General features: G+C 44.2%; 1 protein-coding gene across 5 annotated transcripts in view; it reads right to left on the bottom strand.

Annotated features, from left to right (window-relative positions):
- PATJ (PATJ crumbs cell polarity complex component) overlaps positions 1 to 15,901 on the bottom strand; it is a 139,959-nt gene that overhangs the window by 20,262 nt on the left and 103,796 nt on the right. For all 5 annotated transcript variants that reach the window (XM_066192938.1, XM_066192940.1, XM_066192941.1 and 2 more), the window contains 4 exons: positions 13,409 to 13,480; positions 13,010 to 13,127; positions 12,252 to 12,385; positions 296 to 379 (listed from right to left, as the gene is read on the bottom strand). In XM_066192938.1, the coding sequence (XP_066049035.1) occupies positions 296 to 379; positions 12,252 to 12,385; positions 13,010 to 13,127; positions 13,409 to 13,480 (408 nt within the window). The remainder of the gene's footprint in view (positions 1 to 295; positions 380 to 12,251; positions 12,386 to 13,009; positions 13,128 to 13,408; positions 13,481 to 15,901) is intronic.

Below are 15,901 nucleotides of genomic sequence, written 5' to 3'. Positions count from 1 at the left end.
CGGCGTCGGGAGCGTAGGCCTCCGAATGAAAGATTAAAGAGATGAATAATACTGAGCTATTGGACATGACAGCTGAACTATGTAATTCAAGAACTGCCTTGCTCAATTAAATTTAATGTATTCTCAATTTGTACCTTCAGTTTATATGAATATATAAGGAAATATGAATTTTTCAGGACTTTCTTAGTGACAGAAGGGAAGCCTCGAGAACGGATCCTATTCAACCTACAAGGGACCTCTGTTGAATGACGACCAGTCTCCACAACCAAACACAGACACAGAGAATGTCATTTACCTCCAGAATCTGATCACCAGCCCAAAGTCTGCCATCTCGGGCTGCTGCCCCTTCTTCATAAACTTCATGGATCACGATGGCGTCCTGTGGGAAGAAGGCAGTGGCATGAACCCTGCTCCCCAAACACCCCCAAACTGGCCACCATGACCCACCCCACGCTCCCCACCAGCTCCACAGTTAAAAATACAGCACTCCAAGTCAGGAGAAGCAAGACTGAAAGGCAGATTTTTAAAATTTTCAGTATTTTGGGATAAGAAAGTGACTCCTGTAATCTCAAGCCGGTATAAAGGTACAAAGGATTTTGTTCCCCACTTCAGGGTAGTCTTGTCTAGAGGTTCTTCCATCATTTTTATACATTGGCATCAGCAGCACGTGAACTCCGTGTGAACTGTTGTATTAATATCGTCTACTTTTAATGATATTATTTAAAACCAGATTCTTTGGAGCTATGAATATTTTTAGGGACTTGGCATGGACCTCGGCTTTAAGCAAGAGCTGCATGCCTTGTGGTAAATAGCGCTGGTTAAATCTGTAAGAAATGAAATCCAGAAGAAAGGAACAATGGCAAATGTTAGTTTATTACTGAGGTTGGAAAATGTAGGCAGTGGCAGATGTAGCTTCAGGGAAGGTTTCAGTGATTTAATCTTATTGCCAGCAATAGATGTCCCCAAAGAAAAAGCATTACAAAGAACATTCTGTTCTCTTGCTGGTGCTTTCCCTTTGCATTGTTCTGGTTTGTTTGCTTTTTTTTTTTTTTAAATTTTTCTTTTTCCGTAAGAAAAGAAAAAAACGGGTGACTATAGGTGAAGCACTGCTACAGTGCTTCAGCTTGCAGGGTGGGATGCTGCAGTGTGCAAAACCCGCTCCTGTCCTCAGCAGCACCAGCAAACCCTCAGCCTCAGAGCTGAGCCTCCAGCGCTGGCTGTGGGCAAACACGCGGTGATTTTTAATTACACACGTGGGTTCTGGATAACCCGTCCTCAAATACACCCTGCAGAACTGCTGCTGTGAAGCCCCTCACCAACAGGATGTACAAAGCCGAAGAGGACCTTTCCCAGAGTGCTCCCAAAAAACAGCTGGTGAAGTTGGAGCATGTGTGGTGGTTTCTTGGAGGCAGGGGCAGGGAATTGCTGCTGGGGTGGGGAAAAGGTCCCTCCATGCTTGGATGTTGGACACCACATCTCTCATCACCAATTCACCCCCTGCCTGTGCTGCCTCATGATCCTTTCCCAGCACAGAAACAAAACTCAAAAATGCCCCTCAGGTAACGCTCAGATCACAACACTGAGAGCAGGACTCCCTTTCATTCCCACTCCAGCTCATTTAATGATGTGGAATTGCTGGAGCACAGCACCACTGCCACAGGGTCCCTCTGATCCATGGACACCAGGCCCTGAAAAAAGCCTGGAGGATTGCAACCACAAATGGATTACAGCTGATACAAGAGTCCCAGACGGGGGAAAAGAGATTTCAATCTGCATAAATGAAGGGGAAACACTATGAGCTGTGTACCAAGTCATTAAGAAAATCAAAAGACTGGTTTGATTAAAAAATAAAATAAAATACAGATATATACACACACCACTGGCAACTGCAGGGTTTTTTTGCAGTAACTGACCAACAAATACTAACAGAATAGAACAACACAGGCACATCTTCTCCCTGTTGTGGGGTCTGGGTTGTTGTGGGGTTTTGGTTGGTTGGTTTGGGTTTGAGGAATTGTTTACCTTTGTTTTACAAATTATGGTGTTACTCCAAAGTAATGCAAGAGACTTCAGCCTGGGAGAAGTGGCCAGTGAGAGAACACAAAATATTGTTAAGGCAGCATCATTCACCTGGGACACGCCAGGGCAGTGGATGGGCAGGAGGTTTGGTAGAAAACTGGCAGTGTGACCATGGAACAGCACACTGGGCACGTACACAGGATGGGCAAATTAAACCTTTTCAGACTGGATTTAATCTCGTATTTCCTAACCTCTGAGCAAGGACCTTTCAATCACATTTCTCTAAGTTTGTTTTCCGTCTGTGGTTGCTTTTAAAACATCCACCAACCTGGATGTTACCAGCTTTTCCCAGCACCGCTTTATGAAATGTAGAACTGCACATACCGAAGGCTCAGGCCCAGGAACCACCGAGTGTTATCGATTTGGATAATCTGCATCATCTATTTGAAAAGGCAACACTTCAGCCTTACACTGCGGTTCCTGCATGTGTGAGAAGCCAGACCCAGGACTAAAAATACATGTGGCACGAAAAGGTACATTCCTGCTCGCTCTGTGCCTACCCTGCAGGAGGAAACATCTCGCTGACCTGCCAAAACACTGTTTTTCTTCAGCAGGGATTTTTTTTTTTTTTTAAAGCAGTGTAGCTGAACCAGGCTTATCAAATCGATTTAAAACAGAACAGAGCAATGTGTCCATGATGCACATTAAAGATTTCTAAACAGTCCATAAGCATAAATGTCAGTTCTAGTTTTCCTTAGCTTATGAACCATGGCAAACATCTCCTTCCTCTGACACTCCTGGGATCAGCTCAAAGTACTTAACCCAAAAGTAAATTTTTTTTCCACTGGATCTAGTGGGATCTGGATAAGACTCTGTTAGTTTTGATCATCCGTGACAAATCACTAAAAGCAAACCACTGCTGTTAGTGAACATTTTTTATCATATCAATATTTTAAAGGAGTTTGTATAGTGATGAGATGTCAAACTCCCACCATCTAACCAAGCCCCAAGCTGTAATGACTCTATCAACAGGCGTGGATTGAAGCTGGAACAGCCCTCTCAGTGCCTCAGAAAAAAAACTAAAACAGAATCTATTATGACTAAAACAATACATTTATTTAAAGGGTAGCTTTTGATTTCTGGACATCAGCAGCTCCTGTTCAAATTAAATGCGTGCTTGATATCAAAGCTTACATAGTCCAAAACCAATCAATCAAGGGGGGTGAAGAGCAAGTGGTGTCAACGTTCAGCTAGAGGTTGTGAATCCATGGTGGCTCTGGACGGATTTTCCCATCCCTCCCCACCTCCTTTCACCACCAGCTTCATACAGATTATGGCTCTCCATGGTCGAACTTGGCAGTCACAAGAACTCTTCGTGCAAAAGGGGAAATAAAAACACTCCCCTATCAAGAACACACTTGTTTAAAAAAAGATACCCAGCTGCTGAAAGCACATACTTCATAAAGTTTACAAATCCATTCAACAAACTGGGGCTTTAATCTTTGTATATTTTGACAAAGAACAGTCTGGGACCATTACACAAATGGGGAATTATTGCAGAGCTGAGCAGCTCTTGCCCGGGACGGGAGGATGCGGAATATGAGCCGGGCCATGCAAACAGAATTTCTCCACGCTAAACAAAGTCCACGCTGGCTGGTGGAAACCGAGACTGTCCAACCATGAAAACATTGAGAGAAAGACAGACGTGAAAGGAATTTCTCTGCTACTGCTGAGATCACCATCCTGGGCTCAAAAATGTTTGCATTGAAGGGCCTGCAGCCCAAGGAAATGAAGCTGAACGCACTCACACAGCACTGCACGGCCACAAAAATCACCTGCAAGCCAGAATGGTTCCCAAACACGGCAAAAGCACAGCTGGTTGGGATATGATGTGCCCCAAACATGGCAAGAAGCAGAAATGGTCACCAAACCTACCACAAAGAGAAAGGTATTTTGTAGGGCTCATGTGGAACAGGAACACCCCTCAGCAGCAGAGTATTGCTCTGACTGAGGATATCACTGTGACTGCACAGCTGTGGAGCACAGGGAAGGCACAGGAGTGAGAAAATCAGAGTTTGGCTGTGGAAGTGAAGGCAGAGAAGCAGGAGAAGCTCATGGAGCCTCTCGGCCAACACCTCAAAGAGTGAAGTTGGTGCAGAGTGAACAATAAACAGAGAGGGCAAGGTGCCTGACAGAAATTAGCACCCACCTCTGGAAAATATAGCTGGTATCATGTGCACAGCATGATCTGCACTGCATTGCCCTTCATCTGAGGAGGGGAAGAAGCCTGAACTCCCAGGGAGCTGGATCTCAACTTCCACCCCCCGCTCCAGGCTGTGGATATTTTTCTGCTTGATTTATAACGATTCAGAGACCCGTGAGGGGAAGAATATCACACTCACCCCTCAGCAAAGGGCACAAACAGACATGTTAGCTCTGAGAATTAAATTCAGTCAGATTGACAGCTTAATCTTTGTATCTTAAATGTCAAGAACTGGTAAGGCAGAGACCCCAGGCAAGGACCACAGAGCACTGCCCTCACTGAGCCTTTGGGAGGGAGGTGGTGAAGTCAGCATCCTATTCAGGAAAATCACTGACCAAATGATCCTTAAAAGCCTGCAGGAGCATAAACCATGGTGAGAAAGCCTCACAAGCTGCTGGCTTTAGGCTTGGACTGGTCACATGTTTTCTGCAAGTTTACAGCTCCTGGGCCAGTCTCTCCAGCTTTCATTTCCACTGTGCAGCTGTTCTTCAGCAGGACAAGAAGCAGCTTTCAACTGCAAAGCTGCTGCAAAAGAGCCCCCAGGCTGTTTCTGGGAATGCTGGGAATAGAGGGTGAGGGAGGAACAGGACACAGGAGGCACAAGTACAAAGTACCAAGGGTATTTGGATGAAGTTGTATCCTGTGATAAAGGTGGACCACTGTGCAAAAGGGGTGATTTCAAAAAGAAGTGGAGCAGAGGAATCTCCATACTGCTGGTGTTGGCTGGATTTGACAAGGAAAAAGGCCCAGACTGGGGTGAAGAGTCTTCCTGCAGAGCCCTAAAGAGTCCTGCACTGCTGCAAGTCCTACTGCTTTAACTGAGCTGGGCTTTGAGTTTGTCGAGCTGTTTCAGCCCATGAGCTCCAGCCTTCACTGACAGAAGGAAGGTGAAGCACTCCCCACTGAGACCTGCAATAATCAGCACAGAAAGACTGAGAATGAGCCCTCCCACCAACCATAACCACATCTTTGGTGTAGGGAATGGAGCTTTCTGCATGCATCAGGGCACTTTTCCTGAGGAAGACAAAAAGTAAGCTGCATCTAAAACCACGCTCTGGCAAAGATGTTTTTCTGATTTAGTTGACAAGTTGTGTTTTCCTAAGCTAACATTACATGTTTCCAGCTAATTTCCTACACAGCTACAAATGTTACACTAAATCAGCATTATTAAGGACAATAACAGTGCAAGGGGTTTTGCTGACTGCAGGATCGGGGATTTATCTCTTTCCCAGGGCAAGCACAATACCGTTAGTTATTTCCTTTTCAACTTCTACAATATTTTGTCCAGAGTAGTAAAAATTGTAAAAATTTCATTTTTACAGGCTGGTTCCCAGATAAAAGCAGAAATCAACTGGTTGCACAGTGAGTTTCACTGGAGAATTAACTCCACGCAGGAATCTCTCAGTAGTTAAAATAAACTCAGCTGCTGGTTACTTGTAGAGGCAGAGGAAATGACAACAGTCACGTTATGATCTCTGCTCTCCCATTTGCAGATCCAAATGGAATCTCCAAGATAACTTCTCAGCAAGGGAGGGTGAAGGTGAAGCCCAAACGAATCATTTGACATCTCAGAGGGGTTTCTCTCATGCAAATGCCTCCCCGTGGCACTGCAGGGTTTTGCCATTGCTGGCGCTCACAAACCATTAGCAGGCACCCCAAATCCTAAGCCAAACACTGCTGCAGTAAAACAGGCTGCAGAATGTAAAAATCTATTACTGCGTTAATGCAGAAATGCTTCACATTGCACGAGACCCAGAAACTGCCCCGCTCAAGGTCAAAACAAAAGGTCTGTTTCCCATTTAAGAACAAGCCCTTGCAAGGGATGGTGTTCACTTGCCAACTTTCATAAAAAAGATTAATCCACAATATCAATATGAATATAATTTTTCATACTAAAATACAGATTTATTTTAAGGAAGTGGATAGTATTTGTATTACATTTTATAGGCCCCTATAGTTACATCTGGTCCTTATTTATTTAAATTTTATTCAGCTTGCATAATATTTTTGCTTACAGTTATATTCTCTAAGATCAGAAAAGCTAAAACCTGAAAATTCAATGGCACTATTCATTAACATTCCTTCGCTCTGCAGTCATAGACATTTGCAAGCTCTCCTTTGATTCTGAAATAATAAAACTAAGGTAATAAGATGTTTAGTGTAAAAATATATGACTTAAGTCAGAATGATAGAAAGAGCTATGTTCCTGTGAATCACATGCCAAAGCAAACCAAAGTTTTTCAAAAAGTATACATGCTCATTTTAGAGGGAATAATAAAACACAGAATGACATATTAAAACCTTAACTCTCTCACTCTCATTATTTTATTAAGTTACCAAAAAAAAAAAAAAAGAGTTTGCAGTGTACAGAGCATAGCACAGGTTATAAAGAATGCATGAGGTCCTGGATGCGTGTGACATAAGAAGCCAAAAGCCAGGGGTTTCAACCAGCAGCAGCCAGGATCCTCCTGAAGCCCATCCTGACAGGTCCTGCTGCTTTTGTATACTCTTAGCCTAAATTTTATGGTTGATTTACATTCCTGGAAGACACCAGCTCCTTCAAGCAAGGCCCTGCTACACAAGCAAGCCCTACCATCAGCTAAACCCTTGCCAAAGACCCATCAAAGACATGATTTGCAGAACTTACTGCCCTAATTCCCTTTTGTGACAACTCATGTACAAAGCAGCTTGGGTTTGTCATGCTCCCGCAAGCCAGAGTCCTCCTGGAATGATGATGAATCCACCAACTCCATTTTAGCACTATCCAAGCAGGAGCCAAAGCCATTCCTCACAATTTTCAAGCTAACTGCCTTTACCACCCTGTCATTAAACTGCCTTCTGGTTTTATGGATGTGGGCAAAGGTTTGGGAGGGATTGGATTTTTCCCCTCTCCCAACCGCAGACTCTCCCTCTGCGATACCCGAGCCAGGGTTAGAAACTCAGGGCTCCCCTTCCCGTTTCTCACTCCATTGTTCCATTCATTGTGTGGGGGATTTAACAGCAGCAGCAGCAGCAGCAGCAGCATCTACAGCCCACATTATTGCCGGAACCTCCCCAGGGGCCAATATCTCCCTTCTCATTTGTAGTTACAAGGTGAGCGTATTTCACCAGAACACTCTCACAGCCTTAGCTGCGCGCTGGATGTCTGTCTGTGCCATCCCTCAGATGCTGTCTGTCTGTACCTGATAAACATATTTTAATCTCTTTAAAATATAATAAAGATATTCTATTTTGAACGTGACTGAAGTGGGGACGAAAGCTCAGCCAAGGGAGGACGTGCTCAGTAACACAGGAGTGCCAGAGCCCTCGTGCTCAGGTAGGTCCCCACTGCTGGCAGACTGCAGCAGGGCTCAAAGCAGAGCTCTAGGCTTGGCTTTGGAGCAGGAGCAGCCTGGTTTTGGCAGCATGGAGCCCTCACAGGGTAATTATCCCTCTCAGCTCCAGGGGCGAACACCGGGGCTTGAACAGCTGCAGCTTCAAGTCACAGTTTTCCTGATTATTCCCTTGCCCTTCCTTAACAGATGGGGTTTATTCAAGGGATGACTCACCTGGACTGACAGAATGAATCTAAATATTCTTCTGTCAAGCTGCATCCCACCCTCAGGAAGCTCCCCGGAAAACCCTCTGGGCTAACCCAGGTGATCAGGGAAGCTTTTTGCTCCAGAGTTACCAGCTCTCACCAACTCCTGTTAGCTGAGCACTGCATATTCTGTTATTTTTTTGTGTTCCAGTTCCCTGGCTTTGTGGATCACTTTATTTTACAGATGGAGTACCTTAGAGTTTGTTAATTGCCTGAAAAAACGCTTTATATTAAAGTCAGCTGAAAGCAAAAGTACGAAAAGAAAATTTACCACATTCAAAGCAGACAGCCCAGTACAAAAAATCCGGCATAGGAGGTTTGATGTTGTTCACAACAAAACCCACACAGGATAAAGTACATTTTTCATCCTTTCTGCGTAAGGTTGAGATAATGACCATCCCCTACCCTCTACTCCACCTCCAGAGAGCCCAAAGTTACAGCCCCTGCAATCTTCTTTGATATCAGAGGTGCCCCTTCAGCAATTAGCTGTGATTTCCAGCCCCAGCTGAGCATCTGAGCCCTCCTCCCTCCCAGGTCCCCTCACCCTGCCTGGAGGAACATCCCCAAACCAGTCTTGAAACTGCTGAATGCCCTCTGGCATGTCTGAGTGTCTTAATCACCCAGGCAGCAAAGCCAGAGTCAATAACTACCAGTAATCAACTCGACCATCACTAAATTATTCATCTAGCAGCAACGCACAGCCCCCCACCCTGCAAAGAAAATGTTTGTGTCTTAGAGCAGTGCCTTTTCCATGGGCTGCCAGGAATCAAATCCCTGAAAACTGGCTGCCCTGGATGACAGAAAAAATCACTGCAAGTTGGCAACTGGGCAGGACGTGGAAGCGTTCACCAACTCTGGGGTGAAAATGGGTTGGGATTGCAGAGAATCACGGGGTGGTTTGGGTTGGGAGGGAGCTCAGAGCCAATTTCATTCCATCCCCTGCCATGGGACACTTTCCACTAGGCTCATCACCCACAACCTCTCTGGACAAAGCCCACATCCCATCCGGGTGAGTCCAATTAAAAACGATCCCTTGATGCCCTGTTCTCTGAGGATTCAAGATGAAAATCTCACGGGTGTCCTGGAGAGCAGCGTTAAGAGCCTCAAACCTCATTTTGGGGATGTTTCTGAAAATGCTTCTTTTTTTCCCCCCCTGTTTTAAATTCCCACTCTGAGGTTACTTTTACAAGTTTGATTGGACTACAACCAAAAAAAAAAAAAACAACAAAAAAAACCAAACCAAAAAAATCACAAACTGAAAGCCCTGTGCTTCAGCCAGCTCCACTCTGCACTTTAATTGCTTTAAAGCAGAGGCCATGTGTTGTGTTCTCTCAGGGGTACGTGGGAAGGTGAAATGAAAGTGAGTGAAGAAAAAAAATACTTCATAAAAAATCAACGCTTAGAGGGGAAATGAAATAGAACTGCTCCAGGGCTGGAGCAGTCTGAAGATCAACAACACGAAGACAACTCCCAAGGACAACCCCTCCTTGCCCATGCCTTTCCTGCAAGCACATCTCCCCAGCTGCTGCTCCCCAAGCACAGAGCCCCAGTCCTGGTTTATAAAACATCACTGGAAAGGGTTTGGAGTTTAAAGGGCATGGACATCTCCTCACCAAAAAACGTTTCACAGGGGTTAAGACATCACTTTCCAACCTCCTGAACAAATTAACCTCTCTGCTCGCAGGCTGTATTTTTCAAGTCTCTACTTGGTGATTCCTGATGAGATTCCTGAGGTTATGACTTAAAAGTTGCACTCTATATTTCATTTTGAAGCAGCCTGTCCCTGGCTGCCAGATTTATTATTCCAAAAGCCGGGCCTGTACATCTTGTGCACAAGGAAGATATAAAATATTCTGAGAGAGCTTTCCCATCCCATGTGAGCTGCTGTTGAGTATCCTCAGCTCAGCATTTTCAGATCAAGAGCATTTTAGTACAACGTGGGTGAGGCCCTTACAGGCTTGCCATGTCCATTTTAGACTCGACACGTTCTGAGCAGCACTCCTGGCTTCCCCCATGCTGATAAATTACTTCTGAGATCCCAGGAGCTGGGGTTCATGTCCTTCAGGGGTCTGTGGGCACTTCTGCCGAAGCCAATTACAGCTCATTCTAATTTCTCTGCGCTGCAGCAAACAGTGTGTCTTGGACACAAAATTTCTGCCACACGAGACCTTCAGGACTGATGAACTCCTTTGATTTGTGCCTTTTTTTTTTTTTTTTTAAACACAAAAGATGTCCATCCGTGTAACTGAGTTAAAACCAAATGACAGAGAGCAAGGCAGACGCATCGCTCAGCTCCATGGACCTGTTTTGTTGTATTTTCTCTCTGAGTCACGAAACTCAGAAAGACAGAAACTTTCCAACAGCCCTGAGCAGTATTTGCTTTTACTCCTCATTATGTCACGTGAACTTCATTTCAACTCTTTGCAAAAGGTTTTCTGACTCCAGGGCAACAAAAAACAACAACAACAACAACAAGGGAGGCATCAGAATAATTTGGAGAAGATCAGAAGCACAAAGAAGACAGAAAAATGGGAGGTGGGTTGCAAGTGGAGGATCTTTAAGGTATCCAAGCCAAACTCTTCCAGGATTCTGAGATCCCACCAGCTGTGGCCACAACCCTGAGTCCCTGCCTTGAGGAGAGGGGTTTGTTTTGGAGAAGGAAGTCATGGAGAATCCCAGCGAGGGTCTGTGCACGTGGCAAATGCTCAGGTGAGGCTGTGGTTTCCCAAAAGCACCTTGTTTCCTATGAAACACCATTTCTTGCCTTTCAGCGAAGCAGATTCAGAATTATGAAAAGAAACAGGGACTCATTTTTGGTTAAGTCCTGTAAGTTGAGGATCTGAAAAGTGGGGAGTTGGACCTCCCTCCCTTCATGGTTTCAGTTACTGCACTCCAGTGCAAAGACTTTTAAAATCAACCCCTAGGAGGACACTTTAATGAATAAACTAATGAAAGCATAATACTTAACCAAAACCATTTACTCAGTTTAAAGAATAAAAAAACCCCTTGCATTTTTCTCATCTGCTCTGTAAAGCGGTTATTTACAATTTTCATTTATTTATATTAAAATCTCATGAAAGACACACACCATATTGCATCTGACAGACTGCCATGTATTTTTTCCAAATTCCAGCTAAATGAAAAGGCAGGGAGATGACTAACACCGAGCAACTTATTTGAATTTACTCAACACTGAGGAGCTTGACAAAAAAAAAAAAGGGGGACTGAGGACAGAACTGTGCATGGCTGGAAAGAGTGAAAACCAACCCAGCTCCATCTCCGTGGGAAACAGAGGAATTCATCCCAGCTCTACATAACTGGAGACTGGGAGAAACGGGACCAAAACCTGAACTTCTTCCAATTTCAGCTTTAATGCTGTAAGAGATCCAGCCCACTCTCTGCAAAACAAAACTTCTTTTTTTTTCCTTTTGACTTTCTTTCTTCTTTCCTTTCAATTTTTCCTTCTTTTTTTTTTCTAAACGTTTTATTTTCTTTTCACTCTGGAAGAAGACTACTACATTCCAGCTGTACCTGCTGACACTCACTGCACTCTGATGCCTCATGATGCACCACTGTGATATTTTGGGGGGAAAAACTGCATGTACCAGAGCAGCTCCACTGCCTGAAGAGTCTCTGTGTCAGGGAATTCAGGAGAACCCAATGAAGGAAGACACCTCTGCAATAGACTTGTTTACTGAAAGAACTGAATCTGACATTTAAAAAACCCAATCTGGCTTCTCTTACACTGCAGCAAAGCATCTCTCAAATGGGAAGTGGAGAGGAGACAGCGAGAGCAGAGGCAGAGAGGGGTTTAGCATCACTAATTTGCTGAGCTCACGCTTGAGCTGATATATTTTAATTCATCTGAAGATAATTTTTTAAAAAACCAGCATATCCAGGAGGCAGATTAGCCCAAAAGACACAGAAGACAATAAAAGATTACCTTTGGTTTACCTCTGTTCTGCAAGGGCTTTTGCTGGCAGGCAGATAAATCACAGTTTGTTTAAACAGCTACTGAGCATTCCTGCTCTCAAGACAGAGGTGTTATCCTTGCTGAGACAGCTCTACCTCTAGAAACATTAATTTCTAGTCCAGCCATTCTGGTAACTTAGCTGCTTCCACCTCCTGATTTGCAATGGTTAAATAAAAGAAAACACATCTGCAGCCTCTGACCACAGCAGAAGAACGACTGAAACACAAACAATTTAAACAGGAGCATCCTCTGACCTGACACAAGGCAAAACCACCGATTTTTTACTGGAGGTTACAGCTGGCTTGTCCTCCCTGTCTTCAACAATTTGTTAGAGCAATTACATATTAAAGGCATTATTATTTTCCATGTTTGCTTTGTCTCTGTCTGCAGAAAACACTGTTTTGACAGAAACTCACCAGCGGGGTGTCTTTGCCCCCGACGATGCTGAGCCCGAGGCCTGAGCGACCCTTGGAGATCTCTATGGTCATCTCCTGCCCTGGAACTATGGGACAAGTTGCTGGATCCACAGGCAGTGGAGGTGGGAAGACACCTGAGAACATCAAAAGGGAAAGCAATAAGTCACACAGCACAGCAAGAAAATGAGAACCACCAAAGGAACGGTGAGACAACGGCAAATTAAGCTTTTTTTTTTTTTTTTTTTTTGGCTCTTCGCCTTAATAAAATTGGTCTGGAGGGTCACTCGGAGTCACTCCTGAAGTCTATAAACCAGAGTCACTTGAGTTCTGGGAATAAATGCTCCCAGTAAAAGCCTGTGAGGACATCTAATTCGGTTTTAACCTCTACAATTCAGATCAGGCTGGAAAGGGGTATTCCTTTCAGGACAGAGAAGGCCATATTCCAGCACCATGGAATGAACAACACGTCCAAAACTGTGTTTTCCTCTATTTCAATCAAAACCAAGATCATCTTTGTACGTAAAGGTCAAGAAAAACAAGCGAAGACACCTTCAAGCTCTCAAAAATTGTGACAGGAGAGAAAAATACACCTTATAAAATAACTTTGAACAGATCACTGGATGTTCAAAAAAACAAAACTTCAGCAAAAGCTGTCTGGAAAACGAAATGAAAACATCCATCTTGGGGGTGAGGGTACTAAAAATACATTTTTTAATATGTATTTTATATGATATGGTGGCAAAATCCCCGGTTCCTACCACGGCTGGTGACTCCTCCTTCTGGAGAAAGGTAAGGAGGTGTTGGCTCCAGGGGTATCTCCTGGGAGCTCACTGGGGCTTTCGTGGAGGATTTGGGCTGTTTGATCTGGCTGAGGACCTAAAAGCAAAGCGGAAGCAAGAGAGATCAGTGATCAGTCACAGGAAGGCATGACATGGTGAGGTTGTTATCATCAGCTGTTGATTATTGTGCCTCACTAAATCCTCAAAATCAACAGAAGGAAAACAAGCAGTTTAAAGAGGAGCCAGTAATTTTTTGCTTTTCCATCATTAAAATTATTTTAATGTCTTCCCTTCCCCCCATGAATCACTCAACCTTCAACCAAATCAAGCCCTCCTTTACTGTTTAACATAAACACACACTTTCCCAAACACCCGTACATTTTCTGGGAGCTGCTCCTCTGTCTCCTGCTGATCTGCCACCACTGCTGTGTCAGCTTTGCATTTCACATCCTAAAAAGTCAAAAAAAGAAAGTGAGGTGTGTTGAAAATGTCTCATCAGCTTCAATAAAATATCCCCCCAAAACTCAGAATGATGATTCCAGAGAAACACTAAGATGTTTTGGAGGGACAGGACACAGGGAATGGCTTCCCACTGCCAGAGGACGGGGTTGGATGGGATATTGGGAAGAATTCCTGGCTGGGAGGGTGGGGAGGCCCTGGAATAGAATTCCCAGAGGAGCTGTGGCTGCCCCTGGATCCGTGGCAGTGTCCATGGCCACGTTGGAGCAGCCTGGGACAGTGGAAGTTGTCCCTGCCATGGCAGGGGTGGGACTGGATGGAATTTAAGGTCCCTCCCAACCCAAACCAGTCTGGGATTCCCTGATTTCTCCATGTAAGTCCATTTGTACCACCAAACAAAGCTGAAGCCCAAAACCTAACAGAGGCAAAGCTGCAGTGAGCACAGGGAGTATCAGGAGTTATTAAAATCACACCCCTCAGTTCTGAGGGCCCAGCAGGGATTTTTGGGGAGGAGATTATCCCACATGCTCTCTGTCATTCCAGAGCAGGAAGAAGCTCTGGAATGACTGGGACAGCAGTTCCCAAGCTGTGTGTAGGGACCCCCTCAGTGCCCACAGCAGGAAGGGGTTTCAAGTCATCTGCTCTCTCCTCCCCCTTCTTTTTTGGCTCTTCTAAATAAAGCAACTGCTTAAAATGCATTCTCCAGCCTCATTGAAAAGATCTCCAACAATGGCACTTCCATCACTGGCTCCACTTGTCGCCTAATTTATTTCTGTACCTCTGCAATACACAAAAATATACTTTTACCTCCTACTTTTACAACTGCTTCCAGACAGGTACAGTGCCCTTGTTAGCTCTTCACTAAACTTAGGCCACTGTGATCCAAGCAAGTTATTTTTCTCATCCCATATTAAAACCCCCCTGATAAACAGCCTAGTTTGCAGAAAAACTAAGGACCAACTTCCAAAGATTACCTCAAATCTTTTTCAAATATTCCAAAGTTACTCTGCATCTCAGAAAGGATTTCTAATTAAGGTGACAATTTCTACATTTAAAAAAGGTAAAGAGAATTGTTGGTAACTCAGCTTGGAAAGACTGGCCTTGTTTGCTGGAGTTTTATTATGTTTAAAGATGCCAACCCCCACAGGAACTTTTTTTTTCCCCTCCTTGCATTTTTCTCCAAGCTTGCTGTAACTCTACAACTGCAACTATTATCCAAAAGGATAACAGGAAAAAAGATAAAGTGGTGATCTCATTGTATTATCAGAGGTGTCAGGGGAGAAATGGGAAGACTGCTTTGTCATTTTCTGAGAGATTGTTTTAATGAGCAATGAAAAATTACTTCATACTTCCCTTTTTCATTGTGATATGTGACTAAAATCTGAAGCTTCATCTTGCACCACAAGCAAGCACCAGGCACCACCTTTACATCTCCCTGATCTTTTAACTGAGGCTGTGCTGGAGGTACCTGAACAAATTAGGCACCAAATAAACTCAGCGTTTGTCAAAAGCCCACAGCCCAACTGGTTTCATCGAATTCAACCCCCTCCACTCCATCCAAAAGCACTTTTACACAGCCCCTCCTCTTTGCCAGAGCTTCAAGGATGTGTTTTCTGTTTGTGGTGAAGACAGATTATTGCTCCAAGTTCCAGCCTTTAAAGGCAAATGAATCCATTCTCACGTACCATTTTCACTTTGTCAGATTAAATCTTCCAAGAGCATCTCAAAGCCCCCTCCATCAATTCTTTTCCAAGGACACCTTATGGAAAACCAGATTTCTTCAACCCGCAGAAACCCAGGACCTTCCATGAGGCCACCTCAAACCTCAGCTAATAAACACACAGACTTTGCCTAACACTTCCACTGGCTCCAGTTCAGAAACAAAGTTGTTTTCCTTCCCCCTTCTTATCATCCAAGCCTACAATGATGTCCATTATAAAACTTTATAGCTTTTAAAGTGATGAAGTGACAACAAAGAGTATGTTGTGAGAAGCTGACAAATTTATCAGCAACAGATGAACAGAAAACGATGTGAATTTTTTTAACTTTCCTTTTATTACAGCTGTCACTTGGTGAGACATCCTGCCCATGCTTTGAGCTGTACAAACTTGTGGAAGATCTCTGCTGATAAGCACATACTTCTTATTTACTCAGTGAACTTGATCCTACTTGTTGACTTTTGCATTCCTGACTTCTCCTGACACACGACTGAGAAATTCAGCAACAACGGTGAAGCAGCGCTGAGGCTCTGGTAGCAACGTCAGGCTATCAAAAACAAGGCACTGTTTGCTTTTGCTCCCACAGTCACTACAAGACTGCAAGACAAATCTCCCTCCCCTAAACCACCAATTTCCGCCGTGCTGCACTGCAGAGTCAAAGTCTTAATGCCAATTGTGCCTAGAAACCCACTCC

The sequence above is a fragment of the Chamaea fasciata genome, unplaced genomic scaffold, assembly GCF_029207755.1.
Source record: "Chamaea fasciata isolate MVZ Bird 193981 ecotype frontalis unplaced genomic scaffold, bChaFas1.0.hap1 SCAF_10, whole genome shotgun sequence".
NCBI lineage: Eukaryota > Metazoa > Chordata > Aves > Passeriformes > Sylviidae > Chamaea > Chamaea fasciata.
The sequence above is the reverse complement of the archived record's forward strand: the minus strand, read 5'-3'. Positions and strand labels throughout refer to the sequence as shown.